At 34.6% G+C, this 19,366-nt stretch overlaps 2 protein-coding genes across 44 annotated transcripts in view; both read left to right on the forward strand.

Moving 5' to 3' along the window:
* The window catches only part of LOC126717402 (uncharacterized), a 50,636-nt gene that overhangs the window by 21,056 nt on the left and 10,214 nt on the right, over positions 1 to 19,366 (forward strand). The window lies entirely within an intron of this gene.
* LOC126717396 (disease resistance protein RPV1-like) overlaps positions 12,483 to 19,366 on the forward strand; it is a 206,061-nt gene continuing 199,177 nt past the window's right edge. For 41 of the 43 annotated variants that reach the window (XM_050419124.1, XM_050419125.1, XM_050419126.1 and 38 more), the window contains exons 1-2: positions 12,486 to 13,189; positions 15,374 to 16,490. In XM_050419124.1, coding sequence (XP_050275081.1) covers positions 12,696 to 13,189; positions 15,374 to 16,490 — 1,611 coding nt within the window. In that variant the 5' untranslated portion in view covers positions 12,486 to 12,695. Of the gene's footprint in view, positions 13,190 to 15,373; positions 16,491 to 16,679; positions 16,941 to 19,366 lie in introns of all 43 variants that reach the window. The other 2 variants (XM_050419094.1, XM_050419127.1) reach the window with 2 other exon arrangements.

Below are 19,366 nucleotides of genomic sequence, written 5' to 3' on the forward strand. Positions count from 1 at the left end.
ATTTAAATTTCTTGGGTTTTGTTTTGTTGATTATTTTTGTTTGGTTAGAACTTTTTTTACCCTATTTGGTAGATTTTTGTTAGATTTAGTTCCTGTTTGCACCTGAAATTATTGATTATTGTTTTTTGGTTAGAAAAATTTTCCCCCTGCTTGGTAGATTTTAGTTAGATTTAGTTCCTGTTTGCACCTGAAATTTGAATTCATTTAATTGTAGCATAAAAAACAATTAAGAATTACGCACCGATTTCTTTTCTTCATTCCCTTTTCTTATTTACTTAATTTTCTGATTTATTTCAGATTATGAGAGATTTAATTTTTCTGTATATAGGTTATGGTTTTCTAATCTCTGAGCATCCTAAGACTCTTATATCAACATGAATTGCAAGTGTTGTAATATATGTGATTCTAATTTTGAACTCAGTTGTAAGTGTAGATTGCAATTCATTTGCCTCTATTAGATTGCCACTCTGTTCAGTGCAGCCTTATTTTGGGAATACAAGATTGAAGAAAATTGAGAATGCTATGAGTGTAATATCTGTTGAATGCTATTTACAGGGGGCTGAGTGTAATATCTGTTGCTGTTTCTGTATTGTATGTCCATGGGCTGTATTTATTTTGTTGCATATTTTGTTTTCTGCAGAACAAGTCTTTGTTCCCCTGTATTTATGCTTATAGGGTTGTTATGTGTTTTTACATGTATTTACCTTTTATCAAATAAAATTTCTATCTTTATCTCAAAAAAAAAAAAAAAAAAAAAAAAACTTTGTAAATACTGCTGATTGCAATTTGTTGGCATTGTTTGGTTTTGTTGAACGCCTCACGGGTAGTTAGCATATCTTCTCAAACTTTCAAATGTCATTTATCTGAATCACTAATTTAATTTTTTCCCTGTCAGAAAAGTTACTGGGTTCTCTAATAGGTGAATTTCCGTTGGGTTCTCTACAATAAAATGAAAGGTATGATAGCCTAAATTTTCCTCTTTATTTCATTGTTCAATGAAATCTCTTTTCAGTTTGCAATTGCTTTGATTTAGAACAAAGATTTCCTTAACAGCAACATAAATAAGTCTATAAGTGCAAATGTTCTCTGGGAAAAGAAAATCTTAGAAAAGGAGATTTTAAGAACTTAACTGGAACTTTAAATAGATGGGTACATTTAAGGTTTTACTGTTAAGGTAGAAAATGTTGGAGGAACTATTGTTGGGAGAAAGGAAGGAATTGATCAAATGGGAAGTAAAACCAAACTTCAAAACATAGATTTATGACAAAGAACAAAAAATTCAAAAACAAAAACAAAATGAAGATTATCAAATTAACACAATCAGACCATTATTTTCAAATTAAGCATATGGGCCAACATCAAAATGAAGATTATTTATTATGTGACTAATTAGTTAAGGTGAGGGAAGAGTATAAGAAATTAAAATGAAAACTTATAAGGAGATGAAAGAGCTACCAGTTGTTGGCATTTAAGGGCCTCTACAGCCCTTCTCTTTTTCTTATGTTTTTTGCACATATATATATATATTTTTTCTGTATTCTTTCTCTTTCTTTGATTACTTTCCCATATTTTTTATAGCTAATTTTTTTCTTTTGTTTTTTGCACATATATATATATATATATATTTTTCTGTATTCTTTCTCTTTCTTTGATTACTTTCCCATATTTTTTATAGCTAATTTTTTTCTTTTGGCTAAATTTTAGTTTACTGTAGATTTTATTTTTAATTCTTTTGCTAAATGATTTTCAATTGCAGATTTTTTTTTTTTTTAAATTTTTTTTATAGGATCTAACAGCAGATTGGTCATGAATAAATGTGCCATTTTATTGGGTTTGGGATGGTATAGTCATTTGGCTTAAATAGTAGAATTATTGAAAAAGAAAATCTAAATAGTAAGGCAATGTGCTAACTTTGGCAATCATGCGTTGTCTTCACTTCTTTCAATAGTCACATGCTAGGGGTTGTGATTGCCTCAACAACTCTCTTTGGTTCACAACCCCCAATGCCTAATGAAGCGTTAACTCAGGCGCTCTAAGTAGACGATGCTATTGTCAATAGCATAAAATCCAAATTTGGTTCTTAAGCCATGGCCTTCCTGATAAGGTCCCTTTGATTTGAAGATTGTGTGATAATACTTTTGAGATTACCTGCCTCCCTTTGTTGGGCTGTGTTATTCAAGTTATTAGTGTATGTTGTTTTGATTATTGATTGATTTTATAAAAAATTGTTATTGTTATTGATTGATGTTGTGATACCTATGTTGTTATGTTTATTGATGAATTTTATGATAAATGTTTTCACTTGTGAGTTGAAGTATTGTGTTCTAAATAACACAGTCGAATCTCCCTTACTGTAAAAAAATACCTTCAAGAATATACCTTTGAATTTGGATACAATAATCTAAAAGTGTCCTGTATCAAACCCCACATACAATGACAGCAAATTGTCACGGAGTATTTATAGCTCAAATTAATTTCCATTTAGTTTCATTTCAAGTGGAGAGTAATGATTCAAATTGGCTTTAATGGTTTCTCTCAAAAAAATAAAAAATAAATAGTCTCCTATGGCATTTTTATTTTATTTTATATTAAGGTATATTTTTATACTTTTTGGTATCATTTTGTTATTTAGCATTGGAGTATTTTTTGTTAAGATAGAAGTGGGATTAATTTTGATTGTGTACGAAATTTGTGAGGACTTTCTTAGTGACTTCTCCTCCACTGTAGAGTTATGTACAATTTTTGTATGTACCCTTTGTCGGTCTGATTGGAAGCCTTTTATTATGGTTTTTTTTGGGTTTGAAAGGTGGTTTGGTTTGGTAACAGACACATTGTTAATTGGCTTATAGTATGCATCTTAGAGTTTGATAGGCTTCATATTTTGGATGATGTATGTCAGATTGTTGGGCTCTACTACTTTAATGAAGATTTGGAATTTTTTTTGAGGAGAATACTAAAAAAAATTATCTGCAATATTTCATTCAGTGCTAGGTGGTAGATAATTTGTAGTTGGTTCATTGTGATAACTTTTTTTCTCCCTCCAATCATTCTCTTATCAATTTTTTTTTTCTTCCTCAGGTCACAGCTGATTGATTGTGTTATGTGGAATCTACAACTGTATAGGAACCTTGCTCTTCTATAGTTTTAGAGTTAAGATGAGGACAGGTTCCATGTGTTTTTCCATCTTGCAAGTTCCTAGATGCAGAATCCCCACCTTAGCTAGTTTTTGGAGGGAAAGCTTCCATAGTTTGAGTAGGACTGACAATAGAAAATGGACTCGAATTCCTGTATTTACAAAAAGTGATAAATTTAGTGTAAATAAGACAGAGATTAGTCAATTCCACAATACTGGATATTGTGAATCATAAGATTCACTTCCTATAGATTATTGAAATAAAACAAAAAATATATATGACTACCTTCAAAAGAATAATCTACGGTATGATTATTTTTGTTGTGTATGTCTTCAGTGTTTTGGATTTTAGTACTTATAGATGATTTACTTTTATTTATTTATTTATTTTATGAATAGATGATTACATAATAATGGGTGAAAAGTTTCATGAATTTCATAACTTGGGTGTGTGTATAATCTAATATATCTATTTTATTTATCACTATGAGGTTTGTTGTTAACAAAATATCTCTGTATCATTGTAGCTTTTTTAGGATTGTGAGCTTTTTTTTTTCTTTTTTTTTTTTTTTTTTTTTTTTTTTTTTCAATTGAAATTTAGGGTCAAGATTAAGATTCCATGTTGTTTTTATGGGTTATGACTTATGAATTGGTTTGGTTTTAGAATTTGAGGTTCCCATCTACCTATTGATCATGCATTTTATTTGTTGCAGGTGGAATTCTGTTTTGTTTATATATTGTGGCTTGATTATGCACTACAGCTTTTTCTTTTTTCTTTTGGGGTTAAAAAGTTGGATTCAATGTCCCTTTTAAGGCTTATATATTGGTTTGGTTTTACAATTTGAGATTCCAATGTACTATTGATTATGCATATTGTTATTTGACTAATATTTTTCTGACTTTTTGTTTCACAAACCAGTAGCCATTTTTCTCTTTTAAACTTTTTGGTTGTAAAACTCTCTAATCTCATGGTTTAATTCATTGTGGTTCCTAGGAATGGTAGATTTGGTATTTGAAATTGTCTTGCAAGTTTTAGTTCGGTGTGATTCATTATGGTTCCTAGGAATAGCGGACTTGCTATTTGAAATTTTCATGTAAGTTTTAATCGCTTAAAGTCAGATTCTTTTTTTTAAGTCTCTCATAACAGGGAAGTACACACGAGTGATTTGAAGAAACCAATTTTTAAAACTTTTAGGGGATATTGGATACTATATGCTTAAATATACCACGTTATTTAAGTTTGAAAATATATAGTAGAAGTATGATAACTAAGTTTATGTTGGATGCAAAGTTCGTTAATATGCAAAATAATCCCGCGCATTGCGCGGGTTAAACACTAGTTTTCATTTATTATAGGAACAATCACAAATGTAATATGTATCATTTTTGTCAAATCAAAGCGAAAAAAGTACAATTTTTCTTAGGAATTCAAAAACTAAGTTAGCGAAGATTTTTATTTTTTAATAAAATTTATTTATAACATTTTGTATATCATTAAAAAGTATTCTTTTAATTTTAAACAAACATTCCCAAATTCAATTTATTCTACCCTACAATCCAAACACTAGAAAATCTTATCTCAAAAATTAATAAAACTCAACAAAACTACAATTCAAAATAAAAAAGAAAGGAAAAATAAAACTCACATTAAAGTCAAACTCATTCTCATGAATATGTAAAACATATCAAATGTGATGTGATGAGACTAACTATCCAACGCACAATCCAATTTAAAATTTTTAATAAGGCTTTGACATCACACAATAGAAATAGGTGTTTGGTTCTAAGCGAAAGTGCTGATTATAGATTTATACATGATTGTAACTGTGGGGCACAATAGTTTGTGGGCTCGGCCCGCTCGCTTATGGGGAGTCCACAGGCCCCAAACTGAAGGAGGCCAGGGCCCAAGCTCAAAAATAGTAAGCCCAAAGTGGCCCGAAGATACGGCCGAGGACAGCTTAGTCCTCGGCAGACCCAAAGTCTCATTGATGAAAGTGGCATACAAGCAAACTTAAAAGATCAGAAAATATCTCGGGGAAATAGTCCTTAATACCCTTCATTGATATGACATTGCACCTGACAGAACCGGATTCTTAGGCTTTATTGACCATCTCCAACCATTTCGGGATTAGACTGACGGGACAAGTATCTGTCATGGAAAAGTCGACCCTACACGTGGACGAAGGACAACGAACATAGGCTAATATAAAAGAAAACGTAAGGTAACGAAGAGAGAGATCCCCATCTCACTTCTTGGGAAAAACTCCAGGGAGGAGAATGCCCGGATAATATATGTACATCACCATGAAAAACCCATCGCCGGGTAACCGGAGAAAAGCATTAAGTGCTCCTCGGACCTTATCCGAGGAGTCCAATCCATCAAGTTATAAAGCTGTGGGGCTTGGAAATCCAGGCTGAAGCCTTTCCTTATCTAAGTTCCATAAAATCCGGTTTGGACCAGCGCCCCGTGACCAGACGCCAGCCTTTTAGGCCCACTCTCTACAAATCTTATTGTGAGGGATCCTTCACGTGCGAGCCCAACGTCCTTGTTGGGCCGTTTGAGAATCGTGTCCCTACAATTGGTGCCGTCTGTGGGAAGGTTTGCGCGTTGGCACGGGTGGCGCATGAGTCAGCTTTCTAGCAAGCAGAGATTCGCGAGTTTTTTCCCATCTCCGGCGACGTGCAGTTGTTACCCTAACATAAGCTTCTGCTAGGGGCTACGCCTTGCACTGCTAACGGCGCGGGCAGCTCTAGGGGCTTCCGGCCTCAAGCCAACTCTCCCCTCCCTGGCCTAGGGGTTAACCTTCGAAAAATAAATAAGTATAGAGAAAAAATTACTTAAAAAAGAAATCTTACAAGTTTTGGACAGAACCAAGACCTTGTATGGTCCTCGGACCCAAGCCTATGGGGAAACCAAGTACAAAAAAGACATCTTACAAGTTTTGGACAGAATCAAGGCCTTGTATGGTCCTCGGACCCAAGCCTATGGGGAAACCAAGTACAAAAAAGACATCTTACAAGTTTTGGACAGAACCAAGGCCTTGTATGGTCCTCGGACCCAAGCCTATGGGGAAACCAAGTACAAAAAAGACATCTTACAAGTTTTGGACAGAACCAAGGCCTTGTATGGTCCTCGGACCCAAGCCTATGGGGAAACCAAGTATAAACAAGAAATCTTACAAGTTTTGGACAGAACCAAGGCCTTGTATGGTCCTCGGACCCAAGCCTATGGGGAAACCAAGTACAAACAAGAAATCTTACAAGTTTTGGATAGAACCAAGGCCTTGTATGGTCCTCGGACCCAAGCCTATGAGGAAACCAAGTACAAAAAAGAAATCTTACAAGTTTTGGACAGAACCAAGGCCTTGTATGGTCCTCGGACCCAAGCCTATGGGGAAACCAAGTACAAAAAAGAAATCTTACAAGTTTTGGACAGAACCAAGGCCTTGTATGGTCCTCGAACCCAAGCCTATGGGGAAACCAAGTACAAAAAAGAAATCTTACAAGTTTTGGACAGAACCTAGGCCTTGCATGGTCCTCGGACTCAAGCCTATGGGGAAACCAAGTACGCAAAAGAAAAACCATAAGTTTTGGACAGAACCAAGGCCTTGTATGGTCCTCGGACCCAAGCCTATGGGGAAACCAAGTACAAAAAAGAAATCTTACAAGTTTTGGACAGAACCAAGGCCTTGTATGGTCCTCGGACCCAAGCCTATGGGGAAACCAAGTACAAAAAAGAAATCTTACAAGTTTTGGACAGAACCAAGGCCTTGTATGGTCCTCGGACCCAAGCCTATGAGGAAACCAAGTACACAAAAGCATAATCGAAGTTCCCTACTTCCCAGTCGACTGCTCGCCTGGACTATCTAGAGATTATCAGTCGTGGACGGTATTCACACGCTTATCACAGAATATTCAACTGTTACCCCGGTTAGTTTCCTAAGTTTAATTTACTATGAATTATAGATATAATGCCTGGTAGTATTGGTAAATTAGAGTTAGTTAGATTATGTTTCAAGGTATCTTGCTCTAAATATTCTTGAAGAAACACACCCGTGGAGCACACTCATTCACAAAGTAGTGTTGCCAAAATATCAGTACTCAAAGCATGTAATTAAATTTCTATTTTTATTAAAACAAAGAAATAGTATCGCGTACAATGAAAAGCTGGAATCAGCTTATGTCAGAGCTCACTACGTAACTGAATAGGAAGATACAAGAAAAAGTGTGTAAAACAAAGCCGAGGAGGTGGCACAGAAAAGAGGTTGGCTACTGCCTCAAGACCTCATTCTTCCTCGGTGCTTTTACATGCCCAAAACTCGGGCAGCAAAAGAACCCAGCCTGGGGCCCGCAACCTCGAAGCTCTAGAGTGCAAAGAGAACCCAACTTGAGCCTGACACCGTTGAAGGAAAGGTGTAGGGAGCCGGAAGTTGAGGGGCTTTCTCTAAATATTTGCCTGCCACAAGGTAGAGGCACTGATGGCGGAGAATCTTTCTTCTGACACGCCAAGATTCTGGCATGAACAGAACCTGCTTCGGATTTTGACTAAAAGGGGGAGAAACACCCTTTCCCCTCGGTCGAAATGGAGTTTTCTCCTGAACTTATGCTTCCTGTGCCCATACCTTACCATTTTGAGTCTCATGAGGACACGGTGCTTCTGCGGCGGAGAAAGTTCTTTCTTCCCAACCCTCACCTTAAACATGTTATGCTAAGGGAGGATAGCACCAGATATGGGATTTATGATGTGGGAGAAAACTAAAGGATTGGTGCGTATATAAAGCAACTCTCTCTCCCTCCTATTTATTTGAAAAGACAAGGTGGTGGCAGTCAACTCACGCGGCGTCCCAAGAAACGCTACAGACAAAATGGTTCTGGCTCAACTTCCAACGTCAACTGCAACCACAAGATTAAAGAAGCCTCGTAAACGCGCACCTCGATCATTGGGATGTCAGAGAGTACTGCGTGGCCAGAGGTTGCAGAAATATCTCTTAATTCGTGGGGTAATTGAATTCGCGGCCCAGGCCCGCTTTGCGTGAGGGTCCAGGGACTGTGGCCCACGCCGAAAAATAGCCGTTGCCAAGGACAACCCCTGCTCGGCGCCTCGGGAAATGCCCGATGAAAGGGAGAATTTGAACTCAAAAAGTCTTGGACAGAACCTAGGACTTGCATGGTCCTCGGACTCAAGCCTATGGGGAAACCAAGTACTGAGAAAAAACATAAGTCTTGGACAGAACCTAGGACTTGCATGGTCCTCGGACTCAAGCCTAGGGGGAAACCAGGAACATAAAAGAAGAAAAAACATAAGTCTTGGACAGAACCTAGGACTTGCATGGTCCTCGGACTCAAGCCTATGGGGGAAACCAAGTACCTAAAAGAAAAAGCATAAGTCCTAAACAAAACCCAGGCTGTGCGAAGTCCTCGGACTCAGGCCTTTTGGGAAATCAACTACTCGGATGGAGAAGTTTCTCGGCTTAAATACTGGAAAAGGTTAAGGCCAGTGTGTTAAGAAGATGGTGAAACGACCTGATGATCGTCAGCCTAAGGAAACTGTTCATCGGGAGGGTGACATGTCCTCGGATAACTACTTCTTACACCTTATCGAGCACTTAGTCCCCATCTCGGCTAATTTTACGGTAAGTCTCGTTCCTCACCGGTTGGATCGTTATGTCGAATAATAATTTTGTTAAAGTTATTGTGGCGTCTTTTTATTAGCGAGTATTTTGGCCTTAGTTGTCATTGATTCAAATGCTATACTATTGTACCGAGCAGTGCTTGTAAATTTATTAAAACATATAAACATAACATACGAAATAGAATAACAATAACCTTTATTAATATGAAAAATTATTACAACTTACAAGTAAGGGCTTAAACAAGCCTATACAAAAAATGAACTGCCGAAGCAGTAATAACATCCGTAATACAGATAAGTAAACAGTCAGGTGTCCTTTAAACTCGCCTTCAAAGTCTCTCTAAAATCTCTGCCTCAGTACTGCTCATATCAGGAGAAGAACCTTATATAGAAAAGATGAAGGAGAAGGAAGAAGAATTGGAACACATGGAAGCACTTCAGCAAGCTCTTGTCGCTGAGGAGTGCAAAGGAAAAAGAAGATGGAGGACATGAGCAGGAAGGAGGAGAAGAAGAGGGAAGAAATGAAAAGAAAAAGAAAGGAGCAAAAGAGGGAGAAGGGGAATCAAAGGATGGCGCCAGTGAACAAAGAGAGGAAGAAGCAAGGGCATTTAGTCCCTGCCTCAATCCTAACTCTTAGCACACTGGAGCCATATTAGGTATGCTCATGAGAGAGCGGGTGGAGATGATAATGGAGGTTTTCGACTCAGTCACACCGAAAGTGGGATGTGACGAGTCCCTGCTTCGGATTTTGGCTAAAAGAATGGGGAGGCAAATCTTAAGTCTCCGCCATCCTTGCCCCGACCGAGCCATCTCAAGTTTTGTTAGGACATGGCGTTTCTGGGAGAGGAAGGGTTTATTCATGGCTGACTACTATGGTGGATGTATTATTGGATAGGGAATAACCAGATGGAAGAAGTGAACTCTGAGAAGGGCCTGAGGGATTCAGATATGAGAAAATCGCCTTTTGTCTTCTCTCTTTATATAGGGAACGAAGAAAAGGGTATATACCACGTTTAGATCCCCAGGGAAATCTATAAAGAAGAACGCGCCGTTTCGTTCTCCCACGCCATCAGTAACCGTTAGATCTGGGAGGTCTCGTAAATGGGAAGATATTAAAGGCACGCTTCAGATAACCAAACGGCATAATGGCAACGTGCGCAAATTTAGGGAAACGTCTTGTAGACCGGCGCATTCCTCGGGGAGGTGAAGAGTCGCCAACGTTGATCAAGGGCTGAATTGAATGAACCGCAATAAAGGCTTGATATTACCAAAACCCACCTTTCCAACCAAGACGTTGGACAGCAGGGTTTTGAGGGGCTAATGTGGGGCACAATAGTTTGTGGGCTCGGCCCGCTCGCTTATGGGGAGTCCACAGGCCCCAAACTGAAGGAGGCCAGGGCCCAAGCTCAAAAATAGTAAGCCCAAAGTGGCCCGAAGATACGGCCGAGGACAGCTTAGTCCTCAGCAGACCCAAAGTCTCATTGATGAAAGTGGCATACAAGCAAACTTAAAAGATCAGAAAATATCTCGGGGAAATAGTCCTTAATACCCTTCATTGATATGACATTGCACCTGACAGAACCGGATTCTTAGGCTTTATTGACCATCTCCAACCATTTCGGGATTAGACTGACGGGACAAGTATCTGTCCTGGAAAAGTCGACCCTACACGTGGACGAAGGACAACGAACGTAGGCTAATATAAAAGAAAACGTAAGGTAACGAAGAGAGAGATCCCCATCTCACTTCCTGGGAAAAACTCCAGGGAGGAGAATGCCCGGATAATATATGTACACCACCATGAAAAACCCATCGCCGGGTAACCGGAAAAAAGCATTAAGTGCTCCTCGGACCTTATCCGAGGAGTCCAATCCATCAAGTTATAAAGCTGTGGGGCTTGGAAATCCAGGCTGAAGCCTTTCCTTATCTAAGTTCCATAAAATCCGGTTTGGACCAGCGCCCCGTGACCAGACGCCAACCTTTTAGGCCCACTCTCTACAAATTTTATTGTGAGGGATCCTTCACGTGCGAGCCCAACGTCCTTGTTGGGCCGTTTGAGAATCGTGTCCCTACAGTAACTCTTTTTACTTAATAATTAAAAAAAAAAAAAAAAATCACAAGAGTACAATTCCAAAGGGGAAAAAAGTACAGGAACTTTTTTTTTTGGGGAAAAAAGAAGAAGTATTGTATAAATAGTGACAATCTAATCCAACATGTGATTAAACACAAAATTGAATTTGTTTTCTTAAAAAACTCAAAGAATACACTAACAAGATAAGGAAGATGAAGAGCAATATAAAATATTCGTAAATACTTAAAACAATTACTCAAGTATCTAGGAACATCATATAAGAAAGACAACAATTTGCTATTAATTAGTTAAATAAAAATTACAAATAGAGAAAGGAAAGTGCACCAAGACCATCTTCTTCAATTGCACAAATTGTTCTTCGCCATATTGTGCAGATTATCATGTTGTTTTCTAAATAAATTAAAACCTAACAACAACACAATATATGACATATTATAATATGATTTTCATCCAAATCAGGTCAACAACAAACACCATTCATAAAAAGTATTTAGTATTGTAAATAAAATGATAAAAAAAAAATATTTGCATCATGGAACATGTATAAATTAGTCAATAATAGGATAATGGAGGTACAAACCTCTAGTAAGAGATCTATAACACGCTTGATTTGGACTAGTTGTCAAGTTGTATATTTTCTACTATTAAAGATTGATTAAGCAAGACTTTTGAATACCTTTTTATGGACTTTTTTTCTCTTCATTGAATTCATTTTTCAATTATAAACATTTAAATTAAAGTTGAGGAACATGTAAAGGAAAAACTATATGTAAAGTTAAAACCATCCAAAATGAATATATATAGACAATATTTTGTTTTAATTTTTCATTAATTTATTATATGAAAGTGTCTAAGGGTCCACCTAGTTATGTGCGTTGGACATGACCTTTGGGTACATGTTACTTTCTTTTTGCTACTACATAACCCTATATGCAGCAATGATTGTATGCATGAAAATCAGAATAATAATGTTATTGACGTGGCGTAAGAGATGTCTCAATAGCAACAATAACAGTTGCGCTTCAGTTTTTGGAATGCCCTTAATGGTGTTTGTGGGCTGGCAGTCTGGCTGAGGCAGGCTGAGAAGGTTTGTTGCTGGTCAAAGTGGGGGTGAAAAGAAAAGTAGGTGTAGACATGAACTGGAGGGTTGATACTTGAGACTCGAAAAGGTGTGCGTGTGAGGGAGGGTAAGAGAGCCAAGAAGGCGAGGTGGGCACACACCACTACTACACTAGCTATTGTTTTTGCATTGTGGAGGATTTGTTTTTGTGTTTATGTGTCGTGAGAGGCAATACAGCAAACTTTTATATTCCTTTCTTTCTTTAAAGTTTGAAAGGGAATCAGAATGCCTTTGCTACACTCCAAAAGTAAGCGAAAAACGCGGACCCAATAAAGTTTCTTCATCTTTTTTTTTTTTTTTGATAGGAAGTTTCTTCATCTTTTCCTAGTGTTGAGTGTGAAAGTTTGAAAGCGGATCAGAATGGTAAGCAAAGACACTCCAAAATGTATTTTTTACTATATTGGACGACCAATTTTCTATTTTTATATTACATTACGCGTTTGGGCCACCAACTTCGAAAGTAGTAGTACGCTACAACTGTAATTTCACATTTGACTCTCTCAGTCTTCTTTGCCTCACAACAACTATCTAAATCTAACATTCATTTCCTTCGCTCTGCCATTCCCACTCTCTCTCAAATTCATTTGAGAAATATATCTTCTTCATAATTTTCATTCTCTTTGTTTTCTTAATCTCCTAAGACATTTGCAATTTGGTCACCTCTCTCTTTCTCCTCTTTCCTTTAGATCTTCTCAACCGTCTATATATCCAAATCCCAATGGCTCTTTTGACCAACAAACAAGCCTTCTCTTTCTCTTTCACCCAACGATGCAGATATGATGTGTTCTTGAGTTTTAGAGGAGAAGATACCCGCAATGGTTTTACTAGCAATTTGAATGGTATTTTGCGTCATAATGGTATTAACACTTTTATGGATGATAAACTCCGAAGAGGAGAAAATATTTCCATTGAACTTTTTGAAGCTATTGAAAGTTCAAGGATTTCGATAATTGTCTTCTCTAAAAACTATGCATCTTCTACTTGGTGTTTAGATGAACTTGTCAAGATTCTTGAGTGTAAGAATAATGGCCAAGTCGTGTTACCCATTTTTTACAAGGTGAATCCATCAGATGTACGTAATCAAAATGGAAAGTTTGGAGAAGCATTCACAAAGCATGAAGAAAAATTCAAGGATAATAAAAAGAAGGTGCATAGATGGAGGGCAGCCTTAAAAGAAGCCAGCAATATATCTGGATGGCATTACAAAAATAAGTATGTGTTTAATATATCTTTACTCTGTTATCACCAATATATATATATATATATATATAATCAACGCAGACAAAAAATTTAATTAGATTCCAAAATTGAAGTCTAATTTTGTACCATCAAATTAATTTCTTCTAAAAAAAATTAATTTCTTAATTTTGGTGCAAGTATTTTTTACTTATTACAATAATCGAGAATTTTGTTAGTTTTATATTAAAGGAGATAAAAACTTTCAATAAGAACTGCCTTTTTTTCTTTAAATATAAGAATTTTATAGCATATTGAAGAATTGAACTTCTATTTTTTAAATTTTTATTTATTTTAAGACAATTAGACAACTAATTTTATTTTATTTTTTAAAAATGAACCTTAAATTTGAAAAAGGGAGTATTATTTAGAATTCAAATTGAGTAGGATAATTCAAGAATAAAATCTTTCTAAAACTATAATTAAAAAACTTAAATCATAATTATAATTAACATAATTAATGATTTAGGGAAAAAAATTAAACTGTAATAATGTAATTTGAAAGGAAAAATTGTTAATCTTTGATAATTGAACTATTTTTTTTCAATGCCCCCACAAAGAATAAAAATATAATAATCAAAACCATAGTCTATAAAACAGACTTTGAAATATAACACGAAGACCAAAGTTGTAAAATGTACATAATAAAAGAAAATTAAATATTACTACAAAAAAGGCCAAACTATGGTAGGCCAAAAACCAAGAGAATAATGTGAATTTAAAAAGAAATAAAACGGAAGAATTGTACTAATAAATTACTACCATATAGCTAGAGGTAGAGCTATGTAATATCAAATTTGAGATGTCAACGGTATAGTAGATGAGTAATTTGATGCCAATTGCCCCTATATTTTGAATAGGCTTCAATTTGTGCCGAGTGTCATTCCACTCATTTGTAAAATTTTGAATGCATAATACTTCCAAGTTCCAATCTATTCAAAACTATTTTAAAATCAATTATGAAATTACTTAATCTAAAACTACTTCTATTTAGGTCTCATTTGAAATTACTCCCAATATTTAAAATCTAGATTTTCTTCCAAAAACTTATTATTAATTCAAATATAAATTTCAATGAAAAATTATCTTATTTTCTAAAATTTAATTGTTCATATCTATATCTTATTTTGAAAAATGCATACATGAAATAAACTTGTTGCATCACAATATAAAGAATTAATTTAAGAAGTAAAATAATATATATAATTTTTAAAATAAAATACACAAGAATAAACAATTTGCATTTTCCACTAAGGAATATTCTTACATGGATTTTTTAAGAATTAACAAAATATAATAATCTTCTAAAAAAATAATGACCATATTTAGCTTATGTAGGAATTATGAAATATATCTAATTGCATATTTTAAAATGTACTTATGCATATGCATGGGATTACAAGCTAGTTAATATTTGCTAAACAATAACTCCCATGCAAAGCTTTATTATTTTCTTTTAAAAAAATGAAAATTATAAAATAATTATATTTTGATCATATCTTTTATTAGTGAGCTAGCTAGGAAACAAGGTTCAATGGTAGAAATCAAAGAATATATGATTAATAATCAGCTCAATTAATTTGTAGCTTCTATCAAGTGACGTTTAGAAAATAAAAAATGTTAATATCACAACAAAAATTATAACTTGTTCACATCGCAAGTTGTAAGTGAAGTACAATTGGTAGATCCATGTGGGTCTACAACTCTACCACTCACAATTTGTCCACTTGGCAAGTTGCGAGTGGTGGAGTAAAAGTGGTGGGTTCATGCGAATCCACAACTCCACCACTCACAATTTGCCACACGAACAAATTGTGGCAAAGTTCTGATTTTAGTTATGGTAATAGCATGACTCTTAGAAAATTTTCCTAGAATTTTCTAATAAATTCATTCAAGTGTTAGAAGTGGATATTCAATAAGTTTTTCTCCTTTCCAAAGAAAATTTTCTATGCATCTTTGTGCTAAAAGCCTAAAATTGATTTCCTAGCTTAACAAAAAAAAAAAAAAATGTTTGTACTAATAGTTCTCAAATCTATTAATTATGTGCCATTTAATTTAATTATCAAAATATCAATTCTAGTTCACAAGCTAAACATTTTGAATTCAATCTAGATCATATTTCTATTTTCTAACATGTTCCTAATGCTTTTTGATTGGCAGCCACCCTCAATTTGAGTTTATCCAAGAAGTTTTTGAAGAAATATCAAGTGCTAAATTAAATCATACACAAGTATTTGTTGTAAAATATCCCGTTGGAGTAGACTCTCGTGTAGAGGAAATAAGTTGGCATTTAGATATTGAGTCAAACGATGTTCGCATGTTTGTGATCCAAGGTCTTCCAGGGATAGGTAAGACAACAATTGCAAAAGCTATTTTTAACTTAATTGCATATCGTTTTGAAGGAAGCATCTTTCTAGAGGATGTTAGAGAAACATCAAGAACAAATGAGGGCATACTCCAACTACAAGAAGCAATTTATTCTGAGATCTTAGGGGGTGGAAATTTGAAGGCGCATGGTGTATTTAAAAGAATCAATGTGATAACGGAAATACTTCGTCACAAAAGAATTCTTTTAATTCTTGATGATGTGGACAAATTAGTCCAAGTAGAAAATTTGCTTGGAAAATGTGATTGGTTTGCTTCTGGAAGTAGAATCATTATCACAACAAGAGAGGAAAAGGTGCTATCTACTCTTCAAGAAGATTGTCATCTAATCTACTATAACTACAGGGTTAAGGAACTAAATCAACTTGAATCTTATGAACTCTTTTGTCAACATGCATTCAAAAGAAACAAGCCTACGAAAGATTATTTGGAGCTCATAGACCACTTTATACATTATGCCAAAGGCCTTCCATTAGCTCTAGAAATTATAGGTGCTGATTTGTACAAGAGAGATATACAATATTGGAATAGTATATTAAAAAAGTATAAAAAATTTCCCAATCCAAATATTCAACAAGTACTCAAAATAAGCTACGATGGATTGGACCAAACTCAACGGGATATTTTCCTTGATATTGCTTGTCTTTTCAAAGGATTCTACAAGGAAGTTGTTGTAGATATATTACAAAGTAACTATACATATGACCCGTTCTGTGATATTGAAAAACTTATTGACAAAGGCCTCATAATTGTTGATAATGGCAAATTAGTGATGCATGATTTGATACAACAAATGGGTTTTGAAATTGTTCGAGAAGAATCAGAAGTGTCAAAGAAACATAAAAAACTATTAAGTGATGAGGATGCTCTTGAAGTACTAATAGGAGATATGGTATGTCATTTTTATTTATCATTTCCCTTTTCTCACAATGCTAATGTAGTTAATTTTTTCTTATATTTTCTTTAATTTTCTCCTTTTAATCTTGAAGAAAATATAAGTTTATCAGTACTGATTTTGTTTAAGATTTAATAATCATAAATTCTATTGTGTAATGTGACTCGTGATTTTTTGTCTAATTAGGGATTACATGAAATTCGAGGCATATCATTGTGCTTACCGCAACCAAGGAACATGCAGTTGAATCTTGGGAAGATGAAAAGTCTCAAATATTTGAGAATTCGTAATGTAATTTGTGAAGAACTTAAATCTCTTCCCAATGGGTTAACGTTACTTGATTGGAATAAATTTCCTTTATCGTCCTTGCCATCCACCTTTGAACCTACAAAACTCGTTGTACTGAACATGCAATGGAGCCACATTAAATTGGACGAGCATTTCGAGGTATAATCATAGCATTTATAAATTCTTATTAGATTTTTTTTTTGGGTTAATGAGTACTTTTAGAGAATATGTTAAGGAGCATTTTTTTTTTTTTTTTTTTTGCTAAAACCAAACCATGCATTTATTACTATATAAAATAAATTTCTATAAATTTTTTTAATAAATAAAATCAAATTGTGCACAAATATTTTAAAATGTAAACATAACCATAAAGAATATATGGTGCAAATCAATGAACTATTGACAAATGTTTTTTTTTTTTTTTTTTTTTAAAGGAGTAGTGCTATAGATATTACAAGTTTTACTATATTGAACATACAAGTTGATGTGTCACAAATTATTAAGAGACAATTTAAATATTTATTTATGAGGTGCTTAAAGCCTACCAATCACATTTGTTGCCACATTAATTTATAAGCTTTATGTTTATAAAATTGTAGTACCTTTAGCATTTTTATTTTAGAAGTGTGTATTATAATTCATAATTGAACGGTTATTATTTCTTAATATATGCTCTTAGCTTTTTTTTTTTTTGAAATGAGCTCTTAGCCTTATTTTGTTTTCTTTTTACTAATAAATTTAAAAAAAATAAAAATTCTTCTTCTGCAGAGGTGTCAATTTGAAACATTGAAATATATGAATTTGAAACATTGTAAAAATATTACAAAAGTACCTGATTTATTAGTGACTACCCCAAACATAAAGAAGTTGGAGCTTTTTAAATGCATAAATTTAATTGAGGTTCATCAGTCTGTTGGACTTCTTGAAAAGCTTGAATACTGGGATCTCACTGAATGCCGAAATCTTGGAATTTTACCAACAAAGCTCCAGTTGAAATCTCTTAAATTCTTTCATCTCTTTGGCTGTGAAAGTCTTGAGCAAGGAACGGAAAGATTAGCGTTGCTTTCATCAATAGGATATCTCACTGGCCTTCGTGAGTTATCAATAAGTTTAAAAAACGTGAAAGATGTTCCAAGTAGCATCTCTCATTTACAAAATCTTAGGACACTCAATATGTTTGATTGTGAAGAATTTCCAAAAGTCATGGATACCCCTTGCTGCTTCCCCAATTTAGAACATCTAGGTATCTTTGACAGCAACTTTACTACCCTCCCTGAAATTGCTATCATATATCCTCAATTAAAGATTCTAGGGCTTAATTGTTGCTGGAACCTTCCGAAAATTCCAAGACTTCCACATTGTATACAACATGTATCTGCAATAGGGTGTAATTCGTTGAATTCACAATCAAGAAGAAGATTATTGAATCAGGTCTCTCTTTCTTTCTCTCAAAGTTATAGAATTTTTTTTTGTTAATTGAAGATTATTACTAAATTTGCTAAACTGAAGTTTCTTAATTTTGCTAATGGCAAGCAGTTCGGAGAATTTATAGGGCTTCAACAAAATATCGTATGTGCAAGGGGAATACGACATCAAGATTCTGATTCTGAAACAAACTTTGAATCAGAATCAGAATTTGATTTTGATGAAGCTAGATTTGAAACGGGCTCTGCATTTGAAACGAACTCTCAGCCTAAAGCGGACAATGAATCTGTATCAGAATTTGAACTTGATGAAGCTACATTTGAAATGGACTCGACATGGAAACTTTATGATTATTATGCACTTGCACTTCCAGGAAGTAAGATTCCAAAGTGGTGGTTCAACCATCAAAGTGTTGGAAGTTCCATATCATTCTCGGTCGGTCGGAAACGTCCATCATTTGCTTTTTGTGTTGCACTAAAAGTGGAACTGAAGGATGAATGTGAATTTCATATATTTACCTGTTCTGTCTACATGTGCATCAATGGTTTTGAAAGATGTCTTGTAAATAAAAATATTATTTTAGCTCCATTATCTTTTATGTGGTTCAACTATAAAAGAGATAGGTCTTTGGAAGACATAATTCTAGGGGATTGGAATGACATTGAGATTCGATTTGAATGTTCAGATTATGATCCTAAAATAGCAAAAATTACAATAGAAAGGTGCGGAGTCCATGTATCATGCATTTGTCCTCCTTGCAACTTCGCAGCAAATGAGGATGCTGAAGAAAATGAGAACCTCTTGATTGAACTTCAAACAAATATGCCAAGGTACCAGCATTACTCTGAATTTGGTTTTTATTTATTTATTTTTTAATTCCAAGTGAGTTACAAGTAGAGTCACCAAATATGAATTCACACTATATGCAGTTGTGGTGATGAAAATTCTTAAGGAGGCACGAGAGGAAGTACATCAAGTATTTGACAAAATGTTACTTTGGGCTAAATGAATGAACTCACTCTCTTACTCTACAAAAGAGGAGATTCAATATATATAAATATAATGGTAAATTACTGTAAAGATTACACTATTGTATTTCTATTGTTAGCTGGTTGTTGAGGATTTATCTTTTGGATTTCAGCAAACATCATCAACTTCAT

This window comes from Quercus robur, chromosome 3 (genome assembly GCF_932294415.1).
Source record: "Quercus robur chromosome 3, dhQueRobu3.1, whole genome shotgun sequence".
In the NCBI taxonomy this organism is placed as follows: Eukaryota; Viridiplantae; Streptophyta; class Magnoliopsida; order Fagales; family Fagaceae; genus Quercus; species Quercus robur.